Here is a 24,572-nt window from a genome sequence, read left to right as displayed (position 1 = left end):
ATATTAATCGCAGTTCAAGATTCTGGAAACTCTTCTGAGATTGTTTTTTTCTTTGTCTTTTTTGTTATTTATAGGAAATATTCAGAAGAGTATGTTGTTTATAACTGATAAAATTTTCCAGCTGCACTTCTGTATTTATAAACTTACCATGAACTGAAGTAATGTCATTTCTAGAAGAGCTTGTTATTCGATTGAAAAAATCCAGATATATAGAAATCATTGGTGATAAAACAATCAACACCCGTAAATAATAATTTCAATAAATAATAATGAGGAAACTCCAGTCTAGCAAGAACTAGCAAGTACCAGATGTCAATCAGGGTGTTTATATATAGTATGCATTGTTAACAACCTGTTTGTAAGAAATTGTCAGATTTAAATCATCTTAGAAATTCTAAACTTTTCTCACTTTTTCATCGATAATATTCAAATAGCAAGAGATATTTTGTTATAATTCTCGTTATGTTGTTAGCCTTTCAGTATTCCATTTTCTACTCTTTGAGAACCTTTTTCTTAGGAATGTTTGGATTTAGAGCATTAATACTGGATTATCTTTAATTCAAGAAACACGCCAAATAATCCAAATAGGATTAGCACTATGCCCTTTGGGGTAACTCTTGATAACTTCACTATAAACAAACAGTTGTTTTAGTTGTGATCTTATTTTTATTTTATTTTTTTTAAATAATAAGAATCTCTCAACATATAGAAAATCTTGACGCAATATCCCTTGCTCTTTGAATTTTATCAAAGTTAAGTTTTGACACCCAATATCTAGGAAGGGGGGCATATTTGATCCCATGTTTCTGCATAAGATATCAAGAGGTGTCTAGTAGTCAGTTCAAAAAGAGGAAATGAATATCTTACGTCAGAAACCACTAATTTATATGGGGTTTTCATTATAATTCATTCAACCAGTTCGTCATCACGGAAAGTCAGATATTTTTTTATTTGTCAAACGGAAAAAAATTAAAAAAATTTTTCATTGAAGAAAAAATGTTCATTCTTGTTATTAACTTTCCGAGGTGAAATTATCTCTTTTATGAATTTCCACATGAAAAAAATTCTCGAAAAGTATCGCCATTGACTACAATTCGTGTCCTGGTGAAATTGAAATAATACGATTGTTGTCATCTTTTCGACGAAAGTGGAAACTGTTGTGATATTCGTAACTTCCACTTATCGTTCAAGTGTTCTGGCAACACCCCACATTCTGGTAGTCTTTCTCCCTTCACGCCTTATACGGAGGGCGAGAAAGTCCCGTGGTATAAACTCCTCTTAATTTTTTTGCAGAAGGAATTTCCCACTGCATTTTTTCCGCATCTTTAGTATGTGTGCGTATAAAATGTTTTTAATAGGAGACACATTAAATTCGTTTCCCTCTATAATATATTGGAATGAACTACCCAAAAATATAGGCTTATCTAATAATATAAAAACTGTTGATACGCTTGTTGTAATACAGTCCACTTTCTGTGGACACTATAATATATTGTAACCCTTGATCTTTTTTGTCCAACGTCGTACATTGATTTGAATTGCAAAGCGTTCAAACCCAATTCGGTTAAGTCTATTGTTTACAATCAATGAACAGCGAGTAATAAAGGAGAGGTCCGCATAACGAGTTCGACATCCCATTTCTATTTCGAAGTAAACTTGTGTATTCTTATGCAACTAGCATCGTTGTACCCATTTCACTGTATTGTATAATATGATAATAATTTAATCGATTTTAAGCAGGTCAAAGACCCTTCACTTGGTAGTGTTTCAGACAGATAGATGAGTATCTATCTAACCATGAGTTTATTATCGATCTTCTCTGACTGAGTTTGGCGTCAACGGTTCTCTACAAATAGTTACTACTTGAATATTTCAACAATGCAGGTCATGGAGTCTGCGAGAAAGTGTTCACATTTTCTGTGGTGTTCATCTCTAGCGAAAGTAAACATACTCGACAATATTTGGAACATACGAAATTATCAACTTGGTCCTGATATTGACTAGAATGGTTCACGAATGCTGAATCTGGACCGATGTATTATTTTAATTTACTCAATAAGCTGATTGCGACGATATTGAAATGGATCATGTCATTCTCGATAAAAAATATCTTCATTGAAAAACAATCATTTCAAGTGGAATTTGGAAATTCCTCTTTATTTTTTTTAATTCATGAATTCAAGATGGTTGCTGTGAAATGACGAACAAATTCAATCATTAAAATTCGATTTGATTCCAAATAGAGGATTCCATCAAAATTACTGATTCTGAAATTCTCTTTACAGTAGCTCATAGATGAGAAAAAACAGTCATTTCCATCTACTATAGAAGTCGATGGTGTAGATAGACTACACCACCATTTACATTTCCATCATGAATCTTAGAAAACTACGAAAAAATGATTGAAATGGTTCAAGTGTGACACTCACACTTGAAAACAGGGCGATTATTGCTTGAATTACCCATTGTTCAGAGATTCCTTGTTCCATTTATTTCATTCTTTCAATTTAATGCACCTCACCAATGGTTGCTGGGAATATTAAACAGATCTCCCATAGCGTTCTAATACGTGACTCATATTACTAATTGCTGTTGTGATTAACTCTGCTGAAATGTAGTGGTACTAAATTTCCATAAAGATCAAATGAGAAGAGCGAACCAAAACAGGCCTAGTTGAGCAATCAACGGAGTATAGCTTGTTTCTTGTTTCAAAAGAGAATATTGATTTAGCGTTGCTGTGATGTGAGATGACTTTTTTGTCAAAGCAATCTGCTTTAAAAAAAATTATTTGTTAATTCTTCAAGAGGTTCTCATTTATTTTATTAAGAAGATATAGTGAATATTGTAATATTTGTGTTGAATTCTGAAATTTATATAAAAAGTGGGTCAACCAAGGGCTAGTCCTGCTGGGCTCTATTTTGTAATCAACATGACTAAACAGATGAGTCAAAGAAGTAGCCTCAATATAGTAGACGAATAAATGAACACACAGATGCGGAAGAGCGCGTAAGGAGGAAGATGCTGCATATTAGAGGATTAATAATATAATATTCATTGGAGTATCTTGAGAGTATCTTCGTATCTACGATGTCAAAACATCCGATGCAGATATAGATCATCAAATAATAAGGAAGTTCTTAGAAGGACACCATAAAAACTATTGCTGTGCCTAAAGTGCAATATGTTTTTTCTTCGATCTAATCTCAGCTATATTATAATTGGAGTTGGAAGCTGAAGGCTATTACATTGCTTATCTCTGTCAATTGTGAAGTAGAACTCTCAAACATCGATTTCGGTGGCATAGTTATAACTTGTGATCATTATATAGCATGGCTTGAGTGTTCAAGATGGAATTGTAACTGTTAATTGCGGTTTATTTATTTGGGTTTTGATTTATTATCTTTTCATTGAACTTTTCAAATTGATTATTTTGATGAAAATTATAATACAGAAATGCCAACCTTAAAAAAAGTAGGGGTAAAATCGAAGAATAAGTTCGAGTACCCACTAAACATGCGCCTTTTTCAGTACCAGGCAATCTCTTTCTTGATCGTTTTATTTCTCCTTTCACATGTGCTGGGGCTTATTTGTTTATTCTTTTCTTTCCGGCTTTTATTTTTCAAGTTCTCCTATATATTTTGCTAGCAGCTTCAAAGAAAATCTCTATGAAGAATATAGCTTGAAATTAGTGATTTTTCTCTTAGGATTCGATGCAAATACAGCATATATTTCAATTTCCCGGTTCCAATCTTCTCTGGTAATAAGTATTTTCTAATGAGCTTCTTCAGAATCCACTTATGCGGATGCTAATTAACCCTCTCAATAGTCAAAAAAGAGTATGATGACTTTGAATAGCCCTATGCTAAGAAACTAACGTAAAGATGAATTGTAAACAAAGTGAAACTTGGTAATAAACGTTTTGTCGTATTGTTGACTAATAATGATTCATTTCGCAACGATAAGGAAGAATGAATGCCATTTATTTGAATAATTTCAGTTATTCACATTGATAAGGAACATTGACATCAGCCCACTTCCTCTATAGAGGGAAACAGGGAGTAATTCAGGATCAAAATAAAGAGAAAATTTCCGATAAGATAAATGAGCTCAAAAATAAAAAAACATTTCTAGCGTTTTATTAGTTCAAAGATTATCAGTATCAAGAAGTTGACTGGCGAAAAGAATAGTCTCATCGAGATATCTTTTTGTCTTTATGTTGAAGAATGATTCCATAATTAGCGTTAATATTGATCAATTAATAAAATAATAATCTAGACTGAAAAGTGTGTTCTGGGCTCCAAATCCCGCACTTCTTGTTCTATTCCAGATGATTTTAAAAATAAAACAAAACTTACTATTTCACAGTTTATTCCTAAATGAGTTTTGCAAGGAATCTAAAGGGATTGCTGCTGTGGTTGGTCCATTGATAAAGAAGCTGAAAAAATCTCTAGTTTACACGCTTCCGTAATTTTTGCGTTAAAGACTCTGTTATTGTTATTGCTACCTAAAAACATTGATAAACAGAATAACGTAGGTTATCCATGAGTTACCTATTTTTATATATTTATAAAGAGGTGCGTTTCTTCAAACTTTTATGTGTTTTAAGATTTTTGAACAATATTGATAAACATATTGCTTACATATTTCCTCTGATTAATATTTACGTTTCGATAATCACCTTTAATAAAAGCGGTAGAATTTGTTCAAAAATTCAATTCCATGTGACACTCGACTATTTAAAGTTTCGAAAAATATCCAGTAATTTTATGAAATGTTATTCATTAAACTTCACTACCTTTCTCTTGCATCTAATGATTTTAGAATATTTGGTACAAGCCTAAAAAATTCTCACCCCTTTACGTTGGTCAAAAAATCATAATTTGTTCCCTTTCGATATTGCAGAAGAACATAATCTGTCATTGCCATTCATATCTATTACTACCGAGGCTACTAAGTGAGTGTGCCACTGAGTAGCTTCAGGAATACATTTGGAAAAAATAGCATTTCAAAGCTTCCTCCTTATCATTACATTTTATGAGTATGTGGGTATAGGTACTGATTAAGTTATGTTATATTGATTATGTATATCATTTGCTTCACAGAAAAGCAGGCACAAATGAAAATAGGTTTAGTTGACTTTAAAAATAAGTTTTTTTATTGCTTTGAAAATTCAGAGTTTTTTTATCACATAGATGAACTTCTATTTTTATCAGTAATTGTTGAAAATAAAAATCAACGCAACTAGAAAATTGCGGTCAAGTTTATCTTGTATCGGAGTGTAGGAAAAATGGAAATTAGTTATATGGTTACATGAATAATGTGTGACCTTTCCCTTCGTTTAGGTTCAATGCAATGTTTTACATTTCCTGCAGAAACAAGAATATTTCGTTGGCTGCGCTCGATAAAAACAATTCCTTGAAGCTTGTCAACTACATATATTGTAAATTTGAAAGATTACTACTGCTAAAGTACTTATTCCCAATTCTCAAGAACGTATTCAAACAAGTCTAGCAAATGGTGCAATATAAAGCAAGGCCTAGAAATAAGACCCACTATTCTGACGGAATATTTTCGTTTTATTTAAGCTCTTGATTTCTGCGAAGAAAACCAAGCCTGTGCATAAAACAATAGAAATATGCCGTTCCATCTCATCGAATTTTGCCCACCCTGTACTTCTCTATTCAAGTATGGTGAATACTCCGAGACCTTACTTGAATGACATTGTTATGAATCTCGCCTGTCTAGTGCTGCTGGCATTATTCAATTCAGACTAGTGGTTAGGCTCTTTTGCTCATCTCGAAACAATTGACGGAAGCAATCGAAATTATTCTCCTTAATTAATGCATGTGAGGATATCATTAATTCGTTACAATCGATCGTATTTTGATCGACTAGTGAATTTTCTTGCCAGTCTTGTTTCGGGAATTTCCTCTGGTTTTATTTCCGAACGTTTTTTACTTCTTGAACTTTAGAATGATTGGAGTAGTTTTGTATTACAATTATAATTCAATCTTGCGGAAAATGAATCAATTACGGGATAATTCCTCATATTTAATGATATGTTGATATATGTATTCATAAAGCTTATTATAACTCCTGAAAAAACTTATACATATGTACCTACTGCGCAAGAAATGTTTCTCATTGAATATATACGAGTATCATTACAAGGTATATCAATTTGAACACTGAACCTAGAAGGATAGTTAGAAACTAAGTTGAAAATTGAGGAATTAGATTTAACTCAATGAAATAATTCATTTTCAAAATTTAATGTCAATAGGTAGGTATTTGCTTGTCGAAGACTTTCGAGGATATTAATGGTACTTTTTGACATGGGAGATAAATCAGGATATCTCTCAGAATCTCTGAAAATATATTTTGTGTTCTCTACCAATCTCCGTAGCCAATCAAGAGTAATCTTTCTATTTTATGGGTTTCGTCTAAGTGGAGTATTTTGTCGGGTTTTTCAACAAAAGTTTTTTTCTCACAATAAGACAAACCAATAAATATCTATGCTAATAGGTAATATATGAATAATATAATATAATATATAATATGCTAATGCTAAATAACTATGACATTAACCTGAATTATTTCATTGAGTTCAATCAGATTCCATAATTTTTTAATGAATTTATTAAATATTTTTTAATATGAAACATATACAACTTGATATTGCCGTTGAAAATAAAATAAGCATTGCCAATCAAAAAAAAATATTCGTAAAGTTTGGATAAACTCTATTACATTTTCTCACATCAAAAACAGAGCAATTTAAAATACTTACCAATCGACCTGTCCGTCCATATTTACAAGAAAAAACTGTCTTTAATTTACTGAGTTCATTTCAAGTTAGAGGCCGGCTTCTTATATGGCTCAAGAGGGATGTACACCGTTCACCTCAGTTCAAAACGGGAAAAGGTATATCTTACGTCAGAAACCACTTATTTATATGGGGTTATCATTATGATTCAATTCAATCAGTTTGTCACCTCGGAAAGTCAGAAAATTTGTTATTCGTCAAACGAATCATTGAAGAACGAATATTCATTCATGTTATTCACTTTTCGATGTGAAATGATTTTTTCAATGAATTTCCACATGAAAAATTCCTCGAAAAGTCTCTCAATTGGCCAGAATTCGAAATCTGCTGGAATTGTAAAAGGATGTTCGTAAAATTCTCCGATCTCTTCGACGAAAGTAAAAACTATTGTAATATTCTCAACATCTACTCATCGTCCAAGTGCCAACATTCTGGTAGTCTTTCCCCCCTTGCGGCTTATACGGATGGCGATAAAGTCCCATGGTATAAACTCCTCCTAATGACTCCTGTTAAATGTGCCCCCAGAGCTAGTGACTAGAGAGTGCATTAAAATAAAAAATATATGAGAAATAACATACAATCTCTCTCAACTAGTTGGGCAAGCCATCAAGTGTCATTAGGATATTTACATTGAATGTAGTAAGCTATACGGAAAAGACGTTGAATTTAATGTCGCAAAAAGCATAATCTTATAACAAAGACAAATACTGATGATTATTCCGCTAATTTCCCAAGGAATGCTTTTTCTCAATAAAAACAAGAACCAACGAAGTTAATGATCTTCAGGTATGTTGTGCAATTTTACTTGAGAAAAACGAGGTGAATATTCATCATTATCTTACTTTCATTTTATGTACAGCATGAAATTAAACAAGTCGTAGATTCCTGAGTCGAAGAACATATTTTTCGTTTGTATCTGAATTAGGCTCTGTTGTTACCATGTTAAGGTTATGAACCAAATGTGATATGCCTAGCCTTTTTATATATTGAATTGAAATAACTGATTTGAAGTCAGGAGCTTTAGCGGGCTTTCAAAATTTAAAACCTGAGAGTTTCGGCTCGAAATTTTAGAGAAAAGAAATTGTGCAAAATTATGTAACGCTCTAGTTGCTAGGAACAAGGGCGCAAATAACTCGTTTCGAGAGATATCATTAATCAGCATTTAAAGGAGATACTGTGAATTATACGAAAAAAGATGTTTGCTCAGCCATTTTGAATCAGTACTTGATCGTTCAAAAAAAAAGTCCAATTCGTTCTTGGATATAATTTATTATATAATTGTCCTTCAATTGACAATGAAGAAAATGATTAATAGTTTTTGACAAAATCTAGGATATAATTTGGAGTTATATAAGGAGTCTTAAGTTCATTTCAACAGAATGAGTTAGTCTATTATCATTATATTATCATTAAATGATCATTTGTTTTGCACCATTGATATACTCTCATTTCATGCCAAGTAAGTCGGTGAATACTCTATATTCACCTAGCATCTAGCAAACGCTCGTATTATACCACTGATGAAGAGAAAAATAAAAACTCTTATTATCGAATTATTTTTTTATGGCGGTTGTGGAAAACATCGTTTTTGTGTGTTCTTTCAGTTGAATAATGATAAGTTACCATTATGATACTAACGTTAGTCGTTTCCGTAAGTTTTTCATTCACAATTCACTGTGCACTGTGATTAAGGAACGATTAGCTATTATTTCATTGCTCACCTATCTGAGTTCGGAGATCTATAAGAAATCCTAGTAGAAGTTTTGATACTACATATTTTGACACGAAATAACATCGAAAATGAATATCTTACTTCAGAAACCACTAATTTATATGGGGTTCTCGTTATAATTCAGTTCAATCAGTTAGTCACCTCGGAAAGTCAGAAATTTTTTCATTCGTCAAACGAAAAAAAAATTTTTTTTCATTGAAGAACAAATATTCATTTATGTTATCAACTTTCCGAGTTGCGATTATCTCTTCTATGAATTCCCACATGAAAAAATTTCTCGAAAAGTCTCGCCATTGGCTACAATTCGTATCCTGGTGAAATTGAAAAAGACTGCCATCTTTTCGACGAAAGTGGAAACTATTGTAATATTCGTAACTTCTACTTATCGTTCAAGTATTCCGGCAACACCCACATTCTGGTAGTCTTCACGGCTCATACGCGGATGGCGAGAAAGTCCCGTGATATAAATTCTTCTTTAATTAACGTTGAAAAGACAATTAGTAATTTGGAGCGCGACTTGCATCCGCAATTAAGATAAATAAATTGACCACAAGTGTGTGCAGCATTAATCTCGAAAATCCATGATTTTCACAGGGTCAATTGTATGTAGTAGCCTGTTGCCTTTTGCTGTGTTGACAAACCCTCAATTTTATTTTACAATAAAAAAAGAGTCACTGCCATGAAAAACTCAATGTAAACTCAAAATGAAAAATGGAAATAATACATAATATTATAGATATTAATATGTACCTACTCAATCAATTTTTTTATGAAAAGTTCAAAAAACTTTTTTCACTTTTCATATTTTTCTAACTCAATGTTCTTCATTTCTCATTTTACTTCCAATTACTAAATATTCCATCGCTATGACAGGGCAACGTCTACTGGGTTAGCTAGTAAATAAATAAATATTGATGCACATATAAAAAATCTGTGGCGGTCAGAATCTCCCTACTTGGGGGGAATCCCCAAAATAAAAATCAACCAAATAAAATAAAGGCAATGGATAGAGTCATACGTCCTAGTGAATGATTTTAAATTGTTCCTATTTTTGACTATCGAAATCTTTCTTGTGGTTGAATGTGAAAGTTGTTATTTCTCAATTTCGCACGGCTATACTTTCATCCGAATCAATTTTTAAGCGGCACTCTTTTCCTTGCAGGTACAAAACTCATATTGAGAAATGTCAACGGTCAATTCTATTCAGGACAACTTACGGCAATACTTGGACCCTCTGGAGCTGGCAAAAGTACACTTTTGAATATATTGGCTGGTTATAAGTGAGTATCATTCATTTCAATCGAATTTGAGTAAATATTACATGCATTCATGAAGCAATGATTTATTGTTTCATGGAGTATATAATTTTTCAACCACTCTGGTATATTGAAAATTGTTCTGTAAACGATTTTTATCAATTGAAATAATTTTTATGTTACTTTTCTTCAATGTCCAATAAGATGTGCAAAATTGAACTACAGAAGAAGAAAAGTAGAAAAATCAACAAATGTAGATAGCAAATTAAATCTTAAATGAATAATCATATTGGCAAAGTCTTGTTACCTTTTCTTCATATTACCATATCTGCCTATCTTCATGTTTATTCTGATGTTCTATTTTGTTAACTATCGAAATCTATGCTTAGAATACTTAGGTAGTTCAAACAAGAATTGCTTTTCATTCATCACTTGTTTTAAATGTATTTCATTTTTCATTTCATCATCTGGAATTGATATGTGGGAAATATTAAGTTCATGAATGTTTCAACAAGAATTAGTGATAGTTTATTATGAATAAGTATCTTCATTTTTCTGTGGTACCTAGTACAGTTTTACCTCTTTCTAACTCTCTATTTCACTAGCGAAATATGGAAATTGATAAAGCAATATTACGTACATCCAAAAAGTTAATGACCCAGACGCGCTTTCACTCTTCAAGCGAATTTGAACTGGGTTAATATACTCGGTTTGAACTAATTTGCTCATTGGTACTTCGAGATGTTTGAACTTACCTAGGCCGACGTCATCTGAAATTCATTCAATCTTAGGCAGTTTCAGAGAAGATGCTCATTTAACTGGTAGCTCTTTATTTGATTAGGAAGATTCATAAACGAGAAAAATGAGAATGTTTGTGATCGCGGCGACAAAATAAACAATAAATTTGTTAAGAAGAGAATAATTAGATATAGATGACAAGTTAGTTGAGGCGTTTTTCGAATATTTTTCAGTTGTGTTGTCCTAAAGTTGCTAATCCACTACTTTCATCAGGTGTTTTTAGACAAACTTAAAAACCTATAGAAACCCTAGGCAAACTTTATGTGATATCATTAGCTCAAGGAGTTCAAGGATGTTTTAAGTCCAATAAAAGGAGATATGATTTTCTTTTGTCCACAACGAAGAAAGAATAGTTCAACGAGATCATTAAGAATTCTGAAAATAAATCCAAGGCTTTCTGAAAGATGATTAATTCTCTGACAAACAATAAAGTTCAAAACGAAATGTCTTTCAGTCAAAGTGATCACTCATCTCTGGCAGATAAGTTCAATACATTTTTTGCAGATATTCCAATTAAGTTGACTGAAGGATTAACTAGATCTCTCATTACGGATACTCAGAGCAAACTTGATAAATCTTCTTTCATGTTTGATATCACACCGGACGAAGTTGAACAAGTTGTGGAATCTTTGAAGAACAATACATCATGGGGTCACTAAGAGATACCGATAAAAGTGATTAAAGTATCCGTATCCATAGACTATATCACTGAACCAACCTTCATAAACAATCGTTCTTTCAAGGAGGGCATTTTTCCGGTTAATCTGCATAGCATATATGTCCTTAACAACTCTAGACTTATAAGCATCGTTTCATCATTTTCTAAAGTTTTTGAAAAGATTTTAAGTAACAGGATGTCGAAATTTTTTCGCAAATTCAATGTTATTTCGGTGTCTCGACATGTTTTTGCGAAGAACAAAACTATTCAAACATTTTGGATGTCTTATATGAGATTGTTCTTGCTCTGGATCATGGACCTCTGTGATCGACTGTGTTGATCATCAGAAACTTTTGGAGATACTTGATAATTGTGTTATACTCGTAAGAGATAATCAACTAAGACTTTTGGAAACCTATTTGAAATCCAGAAAAGAACTGGTGGTCCTGGGGGCTAATGGTGCAATCTTTTTCTCAAATGAGATTGCAACAAATTTAGGAGCCCCTCAGGGCAGTATTGTTGGCCCTCTATTGTAACTAATTTATATTAATTTTCTACCTAAGGCAAACAGATGTGAAAGTGAACCTCTATTTGAGAAAATGGAGTTATGATCTCCAACTTATTTTTACATAATCTGTATCTAACGACTGGATCACTACAGTGATGACCCAAGTGGCAACGTGAATAGCTTGAAAGACTGAAGTAAAATCACAGTTGTTTTGACTAAAAGCATTTTGAAAAATTATGTTCCTTTGAGTATGAGACGTTCGGTTAGGTAAGGTTAGGTTAGGTTTGGTTAGGTTTGGTTAGGTTTGGTTAGGTTTGGTTAGGTTTGTAATACCGCCCCAGAATAGTAAAAAATTGGAAAAATTGAATGACAATCAGTATTCAGCAAACATAATCTTCGGTCAAATTAGTTGCCAAGCTAGAAAAATATTTCTACATTTGCAGATGTACTGGCGCTACAGGAACGGTATTGATAAATGGAGAAGACAGAAACTTGAAAAAGTTCAGGAGACTATCTAGATATATAATGCAACAAGATCTGGTCCAGCCCTGGTTGACCGTACAAGAGGCAATGGTAGTTGCTGCTAATTTAAAACTGAACAAGGAAATGTCTCCTCAGGATAAGCTTCTAGCAGTGAGTAAGAATGCAGATCATTTTTCAGTGAAAGCCTCCCTAATACATTTCAAGTTCATTAACAGCAGAAGGTTATTGCTATTTCGGAATGGATCAAACTATCATTTAGTCATTTTTCACAAAAGTACAGTAAGTAGTTACTGTTATTTCAATACGAGTCCAGAATTCGAATTCGAATTCAAGGTACCTACACATTTTTTTAAGATGTCATCGTAATTTTTTTATTCCATTTGAACATTGATAGAAACAAAAAATGCACCTTCATGTTGTCAATGCATGTTTTGTAAACTTGAAATAAAACTCAAACTATATCGTGAAACATCTTTTTATAGCTGTTTATATTCATCTACAATATTCACCAGTGCTGTAAATTACAGAAATATATTTTTTCCTCCTGTAGATCGATGACGTGCTGGAACTGCTGAGGCTATCAAGTGCAAAAAATACTAGTACGGACAGATTATCTGGGGGTGAGAGAAAGAGGTTAGCAATTGCTTTGGAGCTGTTGAATAATCCACCAGTGATTTTTTTAGACGAACCAACCACGTAAGTGTTACACATAAATTACGTGAGTGTTTATAAAAGCACTGTACTCACTGATTGATAGCCATACTAAATGATTAATAATTGATTGTTAATGGCCTGAATTTGATTGAAACAACACAGTACATCTGGAATAAGTCGCATATTCGTGGCTGCAATCAATAGGTCGTAGTATTATGGATTGAATGAATGAATTCAACAATATTCGAATGAATTCTTATTACCTAAGTTAACTATGGACTCGTTAATTAATTATTGCGTCTTTCGCATGGGATAGAAGTTTTGTCAGGTTGAAATTACTATGGAAAATACATGCATAGTTCGAAAAGGATATATATTTATCGATAAATAATTTCTCGAAGAATATAATGATTAACGGTCAATTTGGTCTGCTTTAAATAGTTATCGTTTTTATAATATCCTATGACTTAAATAAATGATGTTTTTTTCGTATGATTAACAATGCCATCAGGAAAAAATGCCATTTCTAAGATGACGATCCACTTTATGAAGAAATTAAGGCCAAGGTTAAACAGTTCACATTCATTGCATTGCAGCCTAGTTCAACGTTGAACCTATTCCAACCTCTCAAAATTGTGTGAACTTGTCAAAGTTGAGCTGTGTTCATATACAGCTTGAATTTGAACTGCACCACAGGCCCAAGTTTCATTTGGCAGCTGCCTTTTTTCCGCAGAATATATGAGTTATACAGGGTGTCCCAAAACTAGTGAATCAAACGTCACACCACGATAGAGTAGACCAAATACTATTGAATGACACCAATATTAGTTCATCGAAAATGTACCGTTTCAAAAATAATCAGAATTTTATGAAAATACCTAAAGTTGCCGATTTTCGAACTATTTTTTTCAATCACAGGGCCAGTTTGTGACAAAGGATAGCGATTTTAAATCATATCAATCCTAGATTATTGTTTTATCACATCTAATTAAAATTATTCCAAGTAGTTAATCGAAAACCCAAGTAAATGTAAATTGAAACAATTGTTTTTTATGCATAATTTTTATTACTCAGAATAAACCCCCTCTATACGGGTGATAATATGGGCGAAAAACACTGTCCTTAATCACAAATTGGCCCTGTGATTAGAAAAATAGGCCGAAAATCGGCAATTTTAGGTTAGGTTTTTTTGGAAACGGTACATTTGCGCTCAACTGATGTTGGTATTTGATCTACTCTACCGTGGTGTGACGTTTGATTCACTAGTTTTGGGACACCTTGTAGAATTATCGTTAAAAACATAGCACTATGCCCAATATTCCACTTTGAACTCTTTTCATCCTTTTTTTGTGGTCCAATATGATTAAACAAAATTGAAAAAAAATCAAAAACACCCAAGATTTCTAATGTTAACCAGTTTTTTGTTGGAAAATTGGTATTTGCGTTTCGAATCAATACCGATTCGAAAATAATTTATAAACTATACAAAAAGCCTGACTCGAGATTGAAATAGTGTGTTCATCCTGCGAATATTCAGCAAAAACGCTAATGAGTATGAAGTGACATGATATCCATAAACCCTCGTGTAAAATTATTTTTTTGGTGTGCTTTTGAGGAATTATTCGTGTAAATTTGATCATTTCTATTAGATATTGCCATTAGTTTTTATAGGAGGAGGTAATCAAAACCCGTTTCTTTCAATTCATTGAAAAAAAAATGACTTGTTGACTTGTCATTTGCGTACTTTTATATTTTCTTGAATAAAAGCAATACATTTTTAAATGTCAAACAATAGATCATGTGTATATTTGTAAGCAGAGTTTAGTTTAACAGGTAACCATACAATTCGGCGTATGATACCGGAGCTTAGGAAAAAACCTCAGTGAAAAAACACTCTCACCCCTTAAGTAGTGAGATGTTGAATTTTTGCTTTTTAATTTTAAACTGAAGACTGAAACCCTTTCTCGTTGCTGATCACCATTGTATTTCGAAGAATATCATCTTTGTGTCAAAATCAAAATCTTCTGTAGATTTTGATAATAAATCTCTTTCATCGTTGAACATGCGATCAATATTTTGAAATTAACAGTAGTCAACATCTTCAGGTTCGGTCTTTCAAGTGATGATTTTACTGTTTTAAGTTCCTCATGTTAGAGAAAATGTCCCTTAAATATAACGTGTTATTCTTTACAAAACAAGAAAAAAAAGGCAGGACTTCAAAAAACTTTGGACACTTTATTATATGTGTAAAAAACATCGAAGTAGACCAAATTTTGAGCCGAAAATGCTCTCGAATGATTGAGTAGTATTAAAAAATAGATCGTTATCAAATTAAATTCTGTACGTTTGTCGAGTCATCCGTCCATAAATACTCTAATTTCGAAAAAATGCTACAAGAAACCGGTAATTTTCTTAGGCCCGGTACTTTCACCTTCGAATAAATTTCATTCACTGTCAATAAGTATCCGTCAAATAATTTCCTATCTGAAGGATACCTTATTTCGGTGTTCTCAGATGAAATTATTTGACGAATAACAATTCTGTGAAAACACGGTTTACCTTCTACTTTTCACTGATTAATGTAAAATAAGAGATCGCATTGTAAAAATTGTCATAATTTTAACTACAAAGCAAATATTTCGTGAAAATCACACAAAAAATAACCATACATCCAGAATCTTAAAAATTCAACCAATAATGACGTACGGACATTCGATCTATGACAAATAAAATCTTATTAACGAGTTTCAATGACAGATTTATTCGATGAATAACACTATCTGAAACTGAAAAGACTGCATTTTTACTCATCCTAAGAATAAGACTTATTTATCGAATAAATTTAGTTATTCGCACGTGAAAGTACCGGGCCTTAGTGAGTTAAGGTTCTAAATGCGTCGGCTGCATAAATGGTCAAAATCTGCCGTTGGTTTCGGAGTTATAGGCTTTCTTCTCGGTCCAGTGGAAAATAACAATTCAATGGAAGTGAGGATTTTAAGAGTGTGCATTTCCATTTTTTTGTATTCATTAGCTGATAACTTTAATTCCTGAAAAAATTAATGCAAAATTATTTAAGTTTCGTGAGGATATTAGTTCATGAAACAAAAATAAGCGAAGGAAAAAACTAATTCATGTCATCAAGAGTGGAATAATATGTTCTTTATTAATCTGAGAATATTCAGTAAAAACGCTAATGAATATGAAGTGAAATTGCCTGTATAAACCTTTTTTGCTAAATTACATTTTTGGAGCTCCATTGATGATTCATTCATTAATAGATGATTGCTGTTTCTATTGTTAATCATTAGTTGATTCTTGTAGGAAGAGTTGATTGCAATCGGTTAAGGAGAACTAGTTTTCTTTAATGAACCGGAGGATGATATTATTTATTTGTTGACTTGTCAGCATTAGTATAGGAATAAGGTATACACCAGAATTTTTTTCGACACAGCACAAAATATTTCATAAAGATCTATGTGAAAAAGCTTCCTGGTAAAATTATTGAAGATATTCATACGTATGTATTCCTTTGATCATTGCTGTTATTATTGTCTTCCATTAGTTGATTGTTAAAGGAAGAGTTAATTGCATTTGGTTGAGGTCAACTCGTTCTCCTTAATTAATTGACCGGAAGAAAATGGAAACATGAGTTGTGAGTTTGAAAGTGAGGACACCATATGAGAACATTCAATTTCGTTTGGGATTTCATTTTTTTAATTTTTTTAGACTATAAAATGTTCAAAATAACATATGTCAAAGTAGTATCTGTCTTCAATAACTACTAATGGACATTGCTTTGCAATTTGTGTAGCTCAATTAGGTAGAGGTTAGAGGGTTCGCTTAGGAATCCGAGATACCGACTTCGATCCTGGGTATAGAGAAATTTTCTTGTATAAGCGGTATGCTGTGTATAAGTATAACGATTTAGATTCAATACTCAATGGTGTATGTATAGACACAGAAATAAAAGCTCCTTGAAGAGCTTCTGAGAGGTATTTACAACCTCAGTAGCTAGGAAAATCAGGATAGTAAAAATATAAGAAATATAGATGAAAGTAAACTTTGATATTCTCCTTCGTGGACGTTACTCGACAAGAATACTGAATTTTTAGTAGGCAAATATGTGACAAAATGAATGTGTGAAAAAATCACATTTAACCACTTTTCGGTTTACGAGTAAAATTGCTTACCGATACTTCTTCCATCTGCCGATTCCCTTGAAAGGGAAAATTGAGAACAAATTACAGTGACATGTGTTATTCCATTAAAAAATTTTGCAGTATTGAGTCTATTTCGTTTCTTTTTTCATGATGATAATTCGACTTCCTTCATGATGAAATTCTGAATTCCGTCCCTAATTTACAAAGCTAATCCTATTTGAGTTATTTGTCTCAATCACAGAAGGTGCTAAATTTTTTAAATTTTTATTAACTTGTTCTTGAGGTAGAGAGAGATTGAAATAATCAAGTTAACTCACATTCATTGTTTAAGCAGGCTATTGATAATAATCACGGTTTTGATTTTTTTTTAAATGAGAATTTGATAAATTTTTCTTATTTTCAGAGGTCTGGATGACTTGTCATGCTCTCAATGCATAGCATTGCTGAAGCTTTTAGCCAAAGGAGGACGAACTGTGATATGCTCGATACATACACCGAGCGCTAGATTATTTAATAGTTTCGATAATGTTTACTGTGTGAACAATGGACAATGCGTTTATCATGGTTATGGTCCATCTGTTATTCCATTTTTGTCTAATATAGGATTAGATTGTCCAACAACTTACAACCCAGCTGACTTTTGTGAGTGATACTATTATATATAAAGTTTCTGGAAATTATTAATTTCATTAATTAATAGCCAATGTCACTAACTTTGCGTAATTATCGGTTGAATTTTGTAGACCGTTCTTAGAGGTCGAATAATAACTTTAATAATAATAACTTTTTGTTACAAAATCTGTTTCTCTTCACGTTTCGTTTGTGTTTTGCAGTGATAGAAGTTTGTTGTGGAGAATATGGTGATTTTCAAGATAAAATGGTTTCGTGTATAGAGAATGGTCATAATTGTTACGACAATAAGAAGCCGGTTAAAAATGTAGAACAAATGATCGAAGAACCAGTTAATGAAAATGTGAAACGTCAATGCAGTATTTATTCGGACAATAATCCAGTGAAACGATCAGCAACTCAGCAATTTGTGGTTCTTTTGCTGCGGATGTGGTTGCAAATGTGGAGAGATAAGGTGAGAAAACGCAGCTTCAATTCAATTATTAAATTGCCAAAATAGCATTTTCCCTGTGATTTATTTATTAGATAAACAACGTTGTTGCACAAAAGTTGATGATTGATTTCAAATTATCTTTTTTCTAACTTGACCCATTGTCTATACTATGCCACAGCATAGTGTAGACTATGCTGCACTACATTTGATCAAATCGAGTTCTGTCAGTGTCTACATTGCCACCTTCTACGTCATAACTCTTTTCAAAGTTGTATTTGCATAGCAAAGGTCCTCAAATGGATTAGGCCGTTAGCATTCATATTTTAACTTCACGAGCATAAATGAAGAACACAGACAGTGTAAAAAAATTTTCTCGAGTTCATTAAACACTTGAAACATCCTGGAAATGTTCCTTGAAATTTATGTTGGAAATTATGTGGTCTATCGTGTCAAAAAAATTGGCAACTTCTGGTAATCATAATAGAAAAATGAAATTAATTCATTAATTCCAACATTTCAGGGTGGTTTGGCTCTGAGAGTAGCAGTACACACACTTCTGGGACTTTTAGTAGGCAGTATTTATATAGGAATGGGACAAGATGGTTCGAAGACTATTTTCAACTTTGGCTTTTACTTCAATTGCATAATATTCTTCATGTATGTTCCTATGATGCCAGTATTATTGCAATGTGAGTATATCGAAGATATTGAAGAATAATTCAAATGTCTGTTTCGAAACTAATTCTTCTTTATCGTCGTAATATGATTAAAAATAACTTTTTTCTTTATAATTTTTTATAGTTCCAACTGAAGTTCAATTATTGAAACGAGAGCATTTCAACAGATGGTATGGCTTGGGATCCTATTTCATGGCATTAACTTGTTCGACAATACCTCTCCAACTAATTCTGGGTTTTCTTTATCTTGGATTGGTTTATATTATATCCGATCAACCTATGGAATTGTACAGATGGTCAATGTTCTATTTCATTTGTATGTTGACTGCAATCATTTCCGAAAGCTTGGGATTATTGATTGCGACGAACTTGAACATTGTGGTAAGTTTTACGTTTTACCGGCTATTACAGCTAATTGATTCACTATCCAAGAAAAAGCTGTTTACGTAAATGAATCTCAGTTATTATGACTAATCATCTTGGAAACCAACGATTAAAAGAATTAAGGTATAAATAGCATTCACGTAACTCATGACGAAAGATGGGTCATCTTTACTCCTCCCCTAATCACTTTGCTCGCACATTTGCACTCGCAGAAATTCTACATTCTGAACAAAAATTCGTCATCAAGTAGACTTTGTAACGAATAGTTTATAGTAGAAGGCAGGCTAATCGATCTACCCGAATACAGAATATAAATATTGAAAACTTCATAGCCCACTTGACTTGTCCGCATAATTGTCCGGGGACTTTGAGACTTGAAAATTAGTGGGGCTACTATAATATATATACTACTGGTAGTGGGGCTACTATAATAATTTGAAAGTTTTGTTGGTCCTGCAACCTCATTATTAGGAGTTGAAAATGAGAACAACGGAATCTTTTATGATATTTCAATCTTTGAAGCACCTATCTGACAATTAAATGAACGTGAAATCAAAATTAATTTTTTTATATATTTATTCAGTTATTTATTTACAATAACAAGAAAAACAACTGGATAAACTTAATAACATATTCCAATATTACAAATAATGACAAAAAAAGTAACTTTGTGGAAATAACAATAATAAAATAACCTATGCTCCTTACAAAAATGAACATTAAACAAGCATATAAGTAAAAAAAGATTGTCAGATACTGTAGTGTCTAGACATGTACCTACCACGTTAGTTTTTTCTCAATTGTAACAGAGATAAACTGAATACATCCGCTTCATTGATGTACCAGTTGTGAAAGCGAGTTATTCTCAAAAACAAGGAGTTAAAATGCAGAGAGGTTCTAGCCTGCTATATGTAAAACCGACACCATCGACGATCACCAAATAAAACATTGAAATGAATTTACTGTATCACAGGGATGTCAAAATAATTCCAGTCTTATGTTGCTAACGTAAATAATAATCCTTAATAATTGAATTGTTAAGGCAGAATTCAAATGAATTCAAACTAAATATGATTAAATGATAAATGATATTCAGACCCATAACACCTGCTGATTCAAAAATCCCCAACTGTTAGGATCTTAATCCAACTAGCTATCCACCATTCCAATGAAGAACTTACTCTTCAAGGAAGAGTAGATGCTGACCGTGGTTTAGATCTCTTGATCTCGTCAGATCAACACAATAAACAATATTTCTTCATGTTTCCATAATTCTTAAAATTTGAACCAAAATACTTCTCCCTATCAGTGGATAAATTTCTTCAATACTTTTTTTTTACAGAATGCTATGTTTGTTGGACCAGTTGCAACAGTTCCTCTGATGTTACTCGCCGTATATGGTTTTGGTTCCGGAGCAGAAAACATACCTTTCATCATCAGAGTTTCGATGTACTTCAGCTATCTTCGTTATTCAATGGAAGGTCTCATAGATGCCATGCTGAGAGACAGGCCTAACCTTCCTTGTCCAGATGATGAGGAGTTCTGCATTTTCACTGACTTGAATTACTTCATTCGTGTGATGGGAATGGAGAACACCATATTCTGGGTTGATATTGTTGCTCTAGTTTTTTGTATTTTATTGTTTAGGGGTGTTGGTTACTATTTATTGAGGCAGAGATTATCCCCTAACAAGACATTCTTAGCAATTCAATATATTGGAAGATTTGTCAAATCCCATTTCAGTATAGCACGATAGTACGTTATATGTTAGTTATTAATGTTTTGTGTTTCTATTTATTTTTGATACTTATATACATCATGAAAAAAAGCTTTAATAATAGATGAAGTATCTAAGATGGAGACTAACTTTTTTATGGATCGTTGATAAGATTTATTATAATAAAAAACGGAAATTGTTGATTGGTATTAATTTTTTCAGGAAAATTCCAATAACCCTGCGGACCTAATAGTAGTCCATTGTAGAAAATGATCATTTTTATTATCGGTTCCCACTGTGACCACCAAACGTCGAGAAGCTTACTGATTTTTCTATAGTTAATCCTTAAATAATGCCGGAACTACTTTCATCAAGCAAGTATATCCATATGATGCAAATAAAAAGATGTTTATTCCACTATAGAGTAACCAAAGAGTTCCTCTTTGTGCCCTTTGTGGGGTACATCATCTGTGTCAACTCCAAGTGGAGGATAAAGACAACAATGCATATTTCAGAATAAACGCAAGAATACGAAATATTTTCAAACTCCTGCATTTTCTATTCCTTCAACACACATGATTTCTATACAAATCAGCAGATATACCTACATATATGATACATTGAAGCGGATAAGCTTCAATTTTGGTGATAATTGATATTCGGCAAGAAATTGAAATCCATTTTGGTCAAGCAAATACTTATATAATTAAGAAGAGATATTTATATCCCTAGTACCTACGTCCATGAATGGATGTACCTACAATGGATGTCCAATATTGGTTATACATAGTACGTCTATGAATAGATGTACAAGGGATGTCCAATGGACGTCCATTTCTAGTCCATGTCCACATGTACCAAATATGGAACTTTTATGGATGTCCAATAGATATCCTGTGTTTACTGGGGAACGATCGATAAGGAGATTTGGCGGAAGCGTGGAGAACTATAAAAAAATGATGAAAAATTAAATAAAATATCTACGGAGGCGTAGAAAGAAGGGCCATAAAATATTTGAATTTATGAAGTCGAAGTTTATCTAGCTGAGTTTTCACTATTATTCGGAGAATTATTACAATTGGAATTTATTTCAGCAGTCTTCAATACTTAAACGCTAGAAGATGTGAATGGCAGAATCCGATCAAAAGTAGAACCGGATCAAATTGTACAAACTTAGGCCGGTATTATTTCTTTCTCGAAGATATCAATAGTTATGCAGCCTCTCGTACGAATAGCTTTTTTGTTATGTATTTCTTGTGTCACGTGCTATTGAATTGAAACTTAGTAACTAGTGCAGGGTTGTCCAAATTTTGTTACGATCTCAGAAACTCCTAGTCATGAATTCAAACAATTGTAAAAGATTCCCACTTCACGTCACAGTGCTACTTTTATTTGTGATGAAATGAATATTGCTGGATGAGTTTTTTTCAATAAACCAATTTTCTATCAAGTATAAGCGTTTATAACTACAACTACAACTATTTGATAGGACTTGCAACCCATAATGATCGCACCTACGAAAATATATGTAATATACAGGGTGTTTCTAAATTGAACGTACAAAAGAAAAGGGGAGATTCCTTAAGTGAGTTTAAGAAAAAAAAGTCCCATAAACATGGGGTCGCAAACGTTTCGTTTTCGAGATACAGAGTGTTGAAGTTTGAATTTTTTTCAAGTTTTTTTCTCATAGTATCTACACTTCACAAGATATTCAACTGAAATTGGCATAGATATTACATTTAAGAGTTCTCACCACGTGACATGGCAATTTCGATAGAAGACCTACAGGGTGATATTTTTTCTGGAACACTGCCACCTGTTCTTCTGCAGAACTTTTTTTTGGTGAGCAACTGTTAAAGAAGCTTTGTTCTTATACTAAACTTTTCGGTCTCTTGTAGTTTTGTCGTATCTACCAACGATTTCGAAAAAAAAAATTTTGAACGATTCTCTCGAAATCCTCGTGAAAATCCAAATTATGATGGGAAGGCCACTTTGTAAGCTGTGGTGAATGAATTCAGTGTCAGTTTTTATGGAAATTTTCCTGATCTGTAGCGATGATTCATAAAGTTGAATATCTTGTGAAGTTTAGATACCATGAGAAAAAAACTTGAAAAAAATTCAAACTTCAACACTCTGTATCTCGAAAACGAAACGTTTGCGACCCCATGTTTCTGGGACTTTTTTTTCTTAAACTCACTTAAGGAATCTGCCCTTTTCGTTTGTACGTTCAATTTAGGAACACCCTATATATAGGAATCACAAAATCGACTATCGCTGACTTGGTCTTCCATTCGTGCTTCTTAGTTACCTCCCCCTCCCTCTAGTCTATTGAACACAATCCAAAATATATCGCAGTAGTAATATTTCTTATGAAAAAAGGTAACTTATTTTTGTAAAAGAAATTTGTAACGCATAGTATTATAATAGATATCGCCAGGATTGAGAATGAAGAAAGGAACTTTATCTTGATGGTTAATAGCGTCTGGAAAATACTGTGGACTCAAGCAAAAACCTCCATGTTTGTTATAGTTTTTTAGACTCTTCCCAACCAAAGTATCCAATTTCTTAGGATCACCTTTATAGTTCTCAGGGGCAACCGGCAATTTATTTCCAGTGTAGAACTGGACAGTTGGCTGATTTGAATACACCTCTAAGATCCTTCCACTTTGAGAGTGTTGAACTCTAGCAACGAACGAGTCTTGTTGGTATTCCCCTTTGGTAATACAATAATTGTGATCGAAGCCAATCATATCAGGATTTCTTATGAAAATCTCTTTCAACAATTTAGGACTCCTCAGATCGAAAGGACATTTATCAATTGGAATTCTATGTCCAGTTGGTATCATCAACCGGTTGACTTCAGATATATGTTCAGCATTTATACTAAAACTGTGGTTGTACAGCTCTGCAGCACCAGCATCGTGACCTGCTAAATTGAAGTAAATCTGGTTCGTAAGGTTGACCCAAGTTGGTTTTGTGGAATACGCTCTGTACTCAATTATAAACTCGTTTTCATCTGTGAGTTCGAAGAAAGCGTTCACTATAACATCCCCTGGAAAACCTGCGTCGTTGTCAGGTGAATGGTGGCTCATAACGACTCTTTTCTCATCGATTCTTGAGCTCCAAAGCGCCCTATCAAATCCTTTAGTTCCCCCATTCATGTGATGAGGTGGTATGTTCGCGTCTAGTCTGAATGTTTTGTCCCTTATCGTTAAAGCTGCATTAGATATCTTGTTGGCCACTCTTCCTATTGTGGAACCCATATAATAAGATGGTTTTTCCTCATATTGCTCGAAGCTAGAAAAACCGAGGACTACGTCGTCAATACTGCCTTTTTTATCGGGTACTTCCATAGCAGTAACTGTAGCTCCATAATCAATCATTTGTACCTTCATTTGATTCTCATTTTGCCAAGTGTATCTAGTGATCGGCTTGTGTTTTCCGGTTTCAACATCTTCGATCATATCAAAAACGTCATCATTTATCGTTACTTCTTGTGTTTTCTTTGGTCTTGGGGGGCTTATAGGATAAGAAATCTTTCGGCCGCATGCCATTCTTATGACAATTTGTCAAAGATAATGAGCTTGTCGTCAAAAGAATCACAGAACTCAAATCGTTCCAATTTACAAATAGTTCCCAAATGATTGGAGAGATGA

General features: G+C 33.0%; 2 protein-coding genes across 2 annotated transcripts in view; one reads left to right on the top strand and one right to left on the bottom strand.

The window, feature by feature from the left end:
- The window catches only part of LOC123310523 (ATP-binding cassette sub-family G member 1-like), a 33,217-nt gene extending 12,100 nt beyond the window's left edge, over positions 1–21,117 (top strand). The window contains exons 2-9 of the mRNA XM_044894024.1: positions 9,721–9,838; positions 12,222–12,411; positions 12,812–12,957; positions 17,479–17,717; positions 17,909–18,159; positions 18,659–18,827; positions 18,940–19,196; positions 20,542–21,117. Of these exons, the coding sequence (XP_044749959.1) occupies positions 9,721–9,838; positions 12,222–12,411; positions 12,812–12,957; positions 17,479–17,717; positions 17,909–18,159; positions 18,659–18,827; positions 18,940–19,196; positions 20,542–20,955 (1,784 nt within the window). The 3' untranslated portion in view covers positions 20,956–21,117. The remainder of the gene's footprint in view (positions 1–9,720; positions 9,839–12,221; positions 12,412–12,811; positions 12,958–17,478; positions 17,718–17,908; positions 18,160–18,658; positions 18,828–18,939; positions 19,197–20,541) is intronic.
- Positions 21,118–23,262: 2,145 nt separating this feature from the next.
- On the bottom strand, positions 23,263–24,507 carry LOC123309755 (galactose mutarotase-like). Its single transcript, XM_044893002.1, has one exon. The coding sequence runs from the start codon at positions 24,468–24,470 to the stop codon at positions 23,301–23,303; it is 1,170 nt and encodes a 389-aa protein (XP_044748937.1). The 5' UTR covers positions 24,471–24,507; the 3' UTR covers positions 23,263–23,300.
- Positions 24,508–24,572: the final 65 nt, after the last annotated feature.

This window comes from Coccinella septempunctata, chromosome 3, assembly GCF_907165205.1.
Source record: "Coccinella septempunctata chromosome 3, icCocSept1.1, whole genome shotgun sequence".
Lineage (NCBI taxonomy): Eukaryota > Metazoa > Arthropoda > Insecta > Coleoptera > Coccinellidae > Coccinella > Coccinella septempunctata.
Note: the sequence above shows the minus strand (reverse complement) of the source record. Positions and strands in the feature narration are given on the sequence as shown.

Bases quoted from the DNA above. Each gene is read 5' to 3' on its own strand.
- LOC123309755 (XM_044893002.1), bottom strand. From the start codon at position 24,470: ATGGCATGCGGCCGAAAGATTTCTTATCCTATAAGCCCCCCAAGACCA.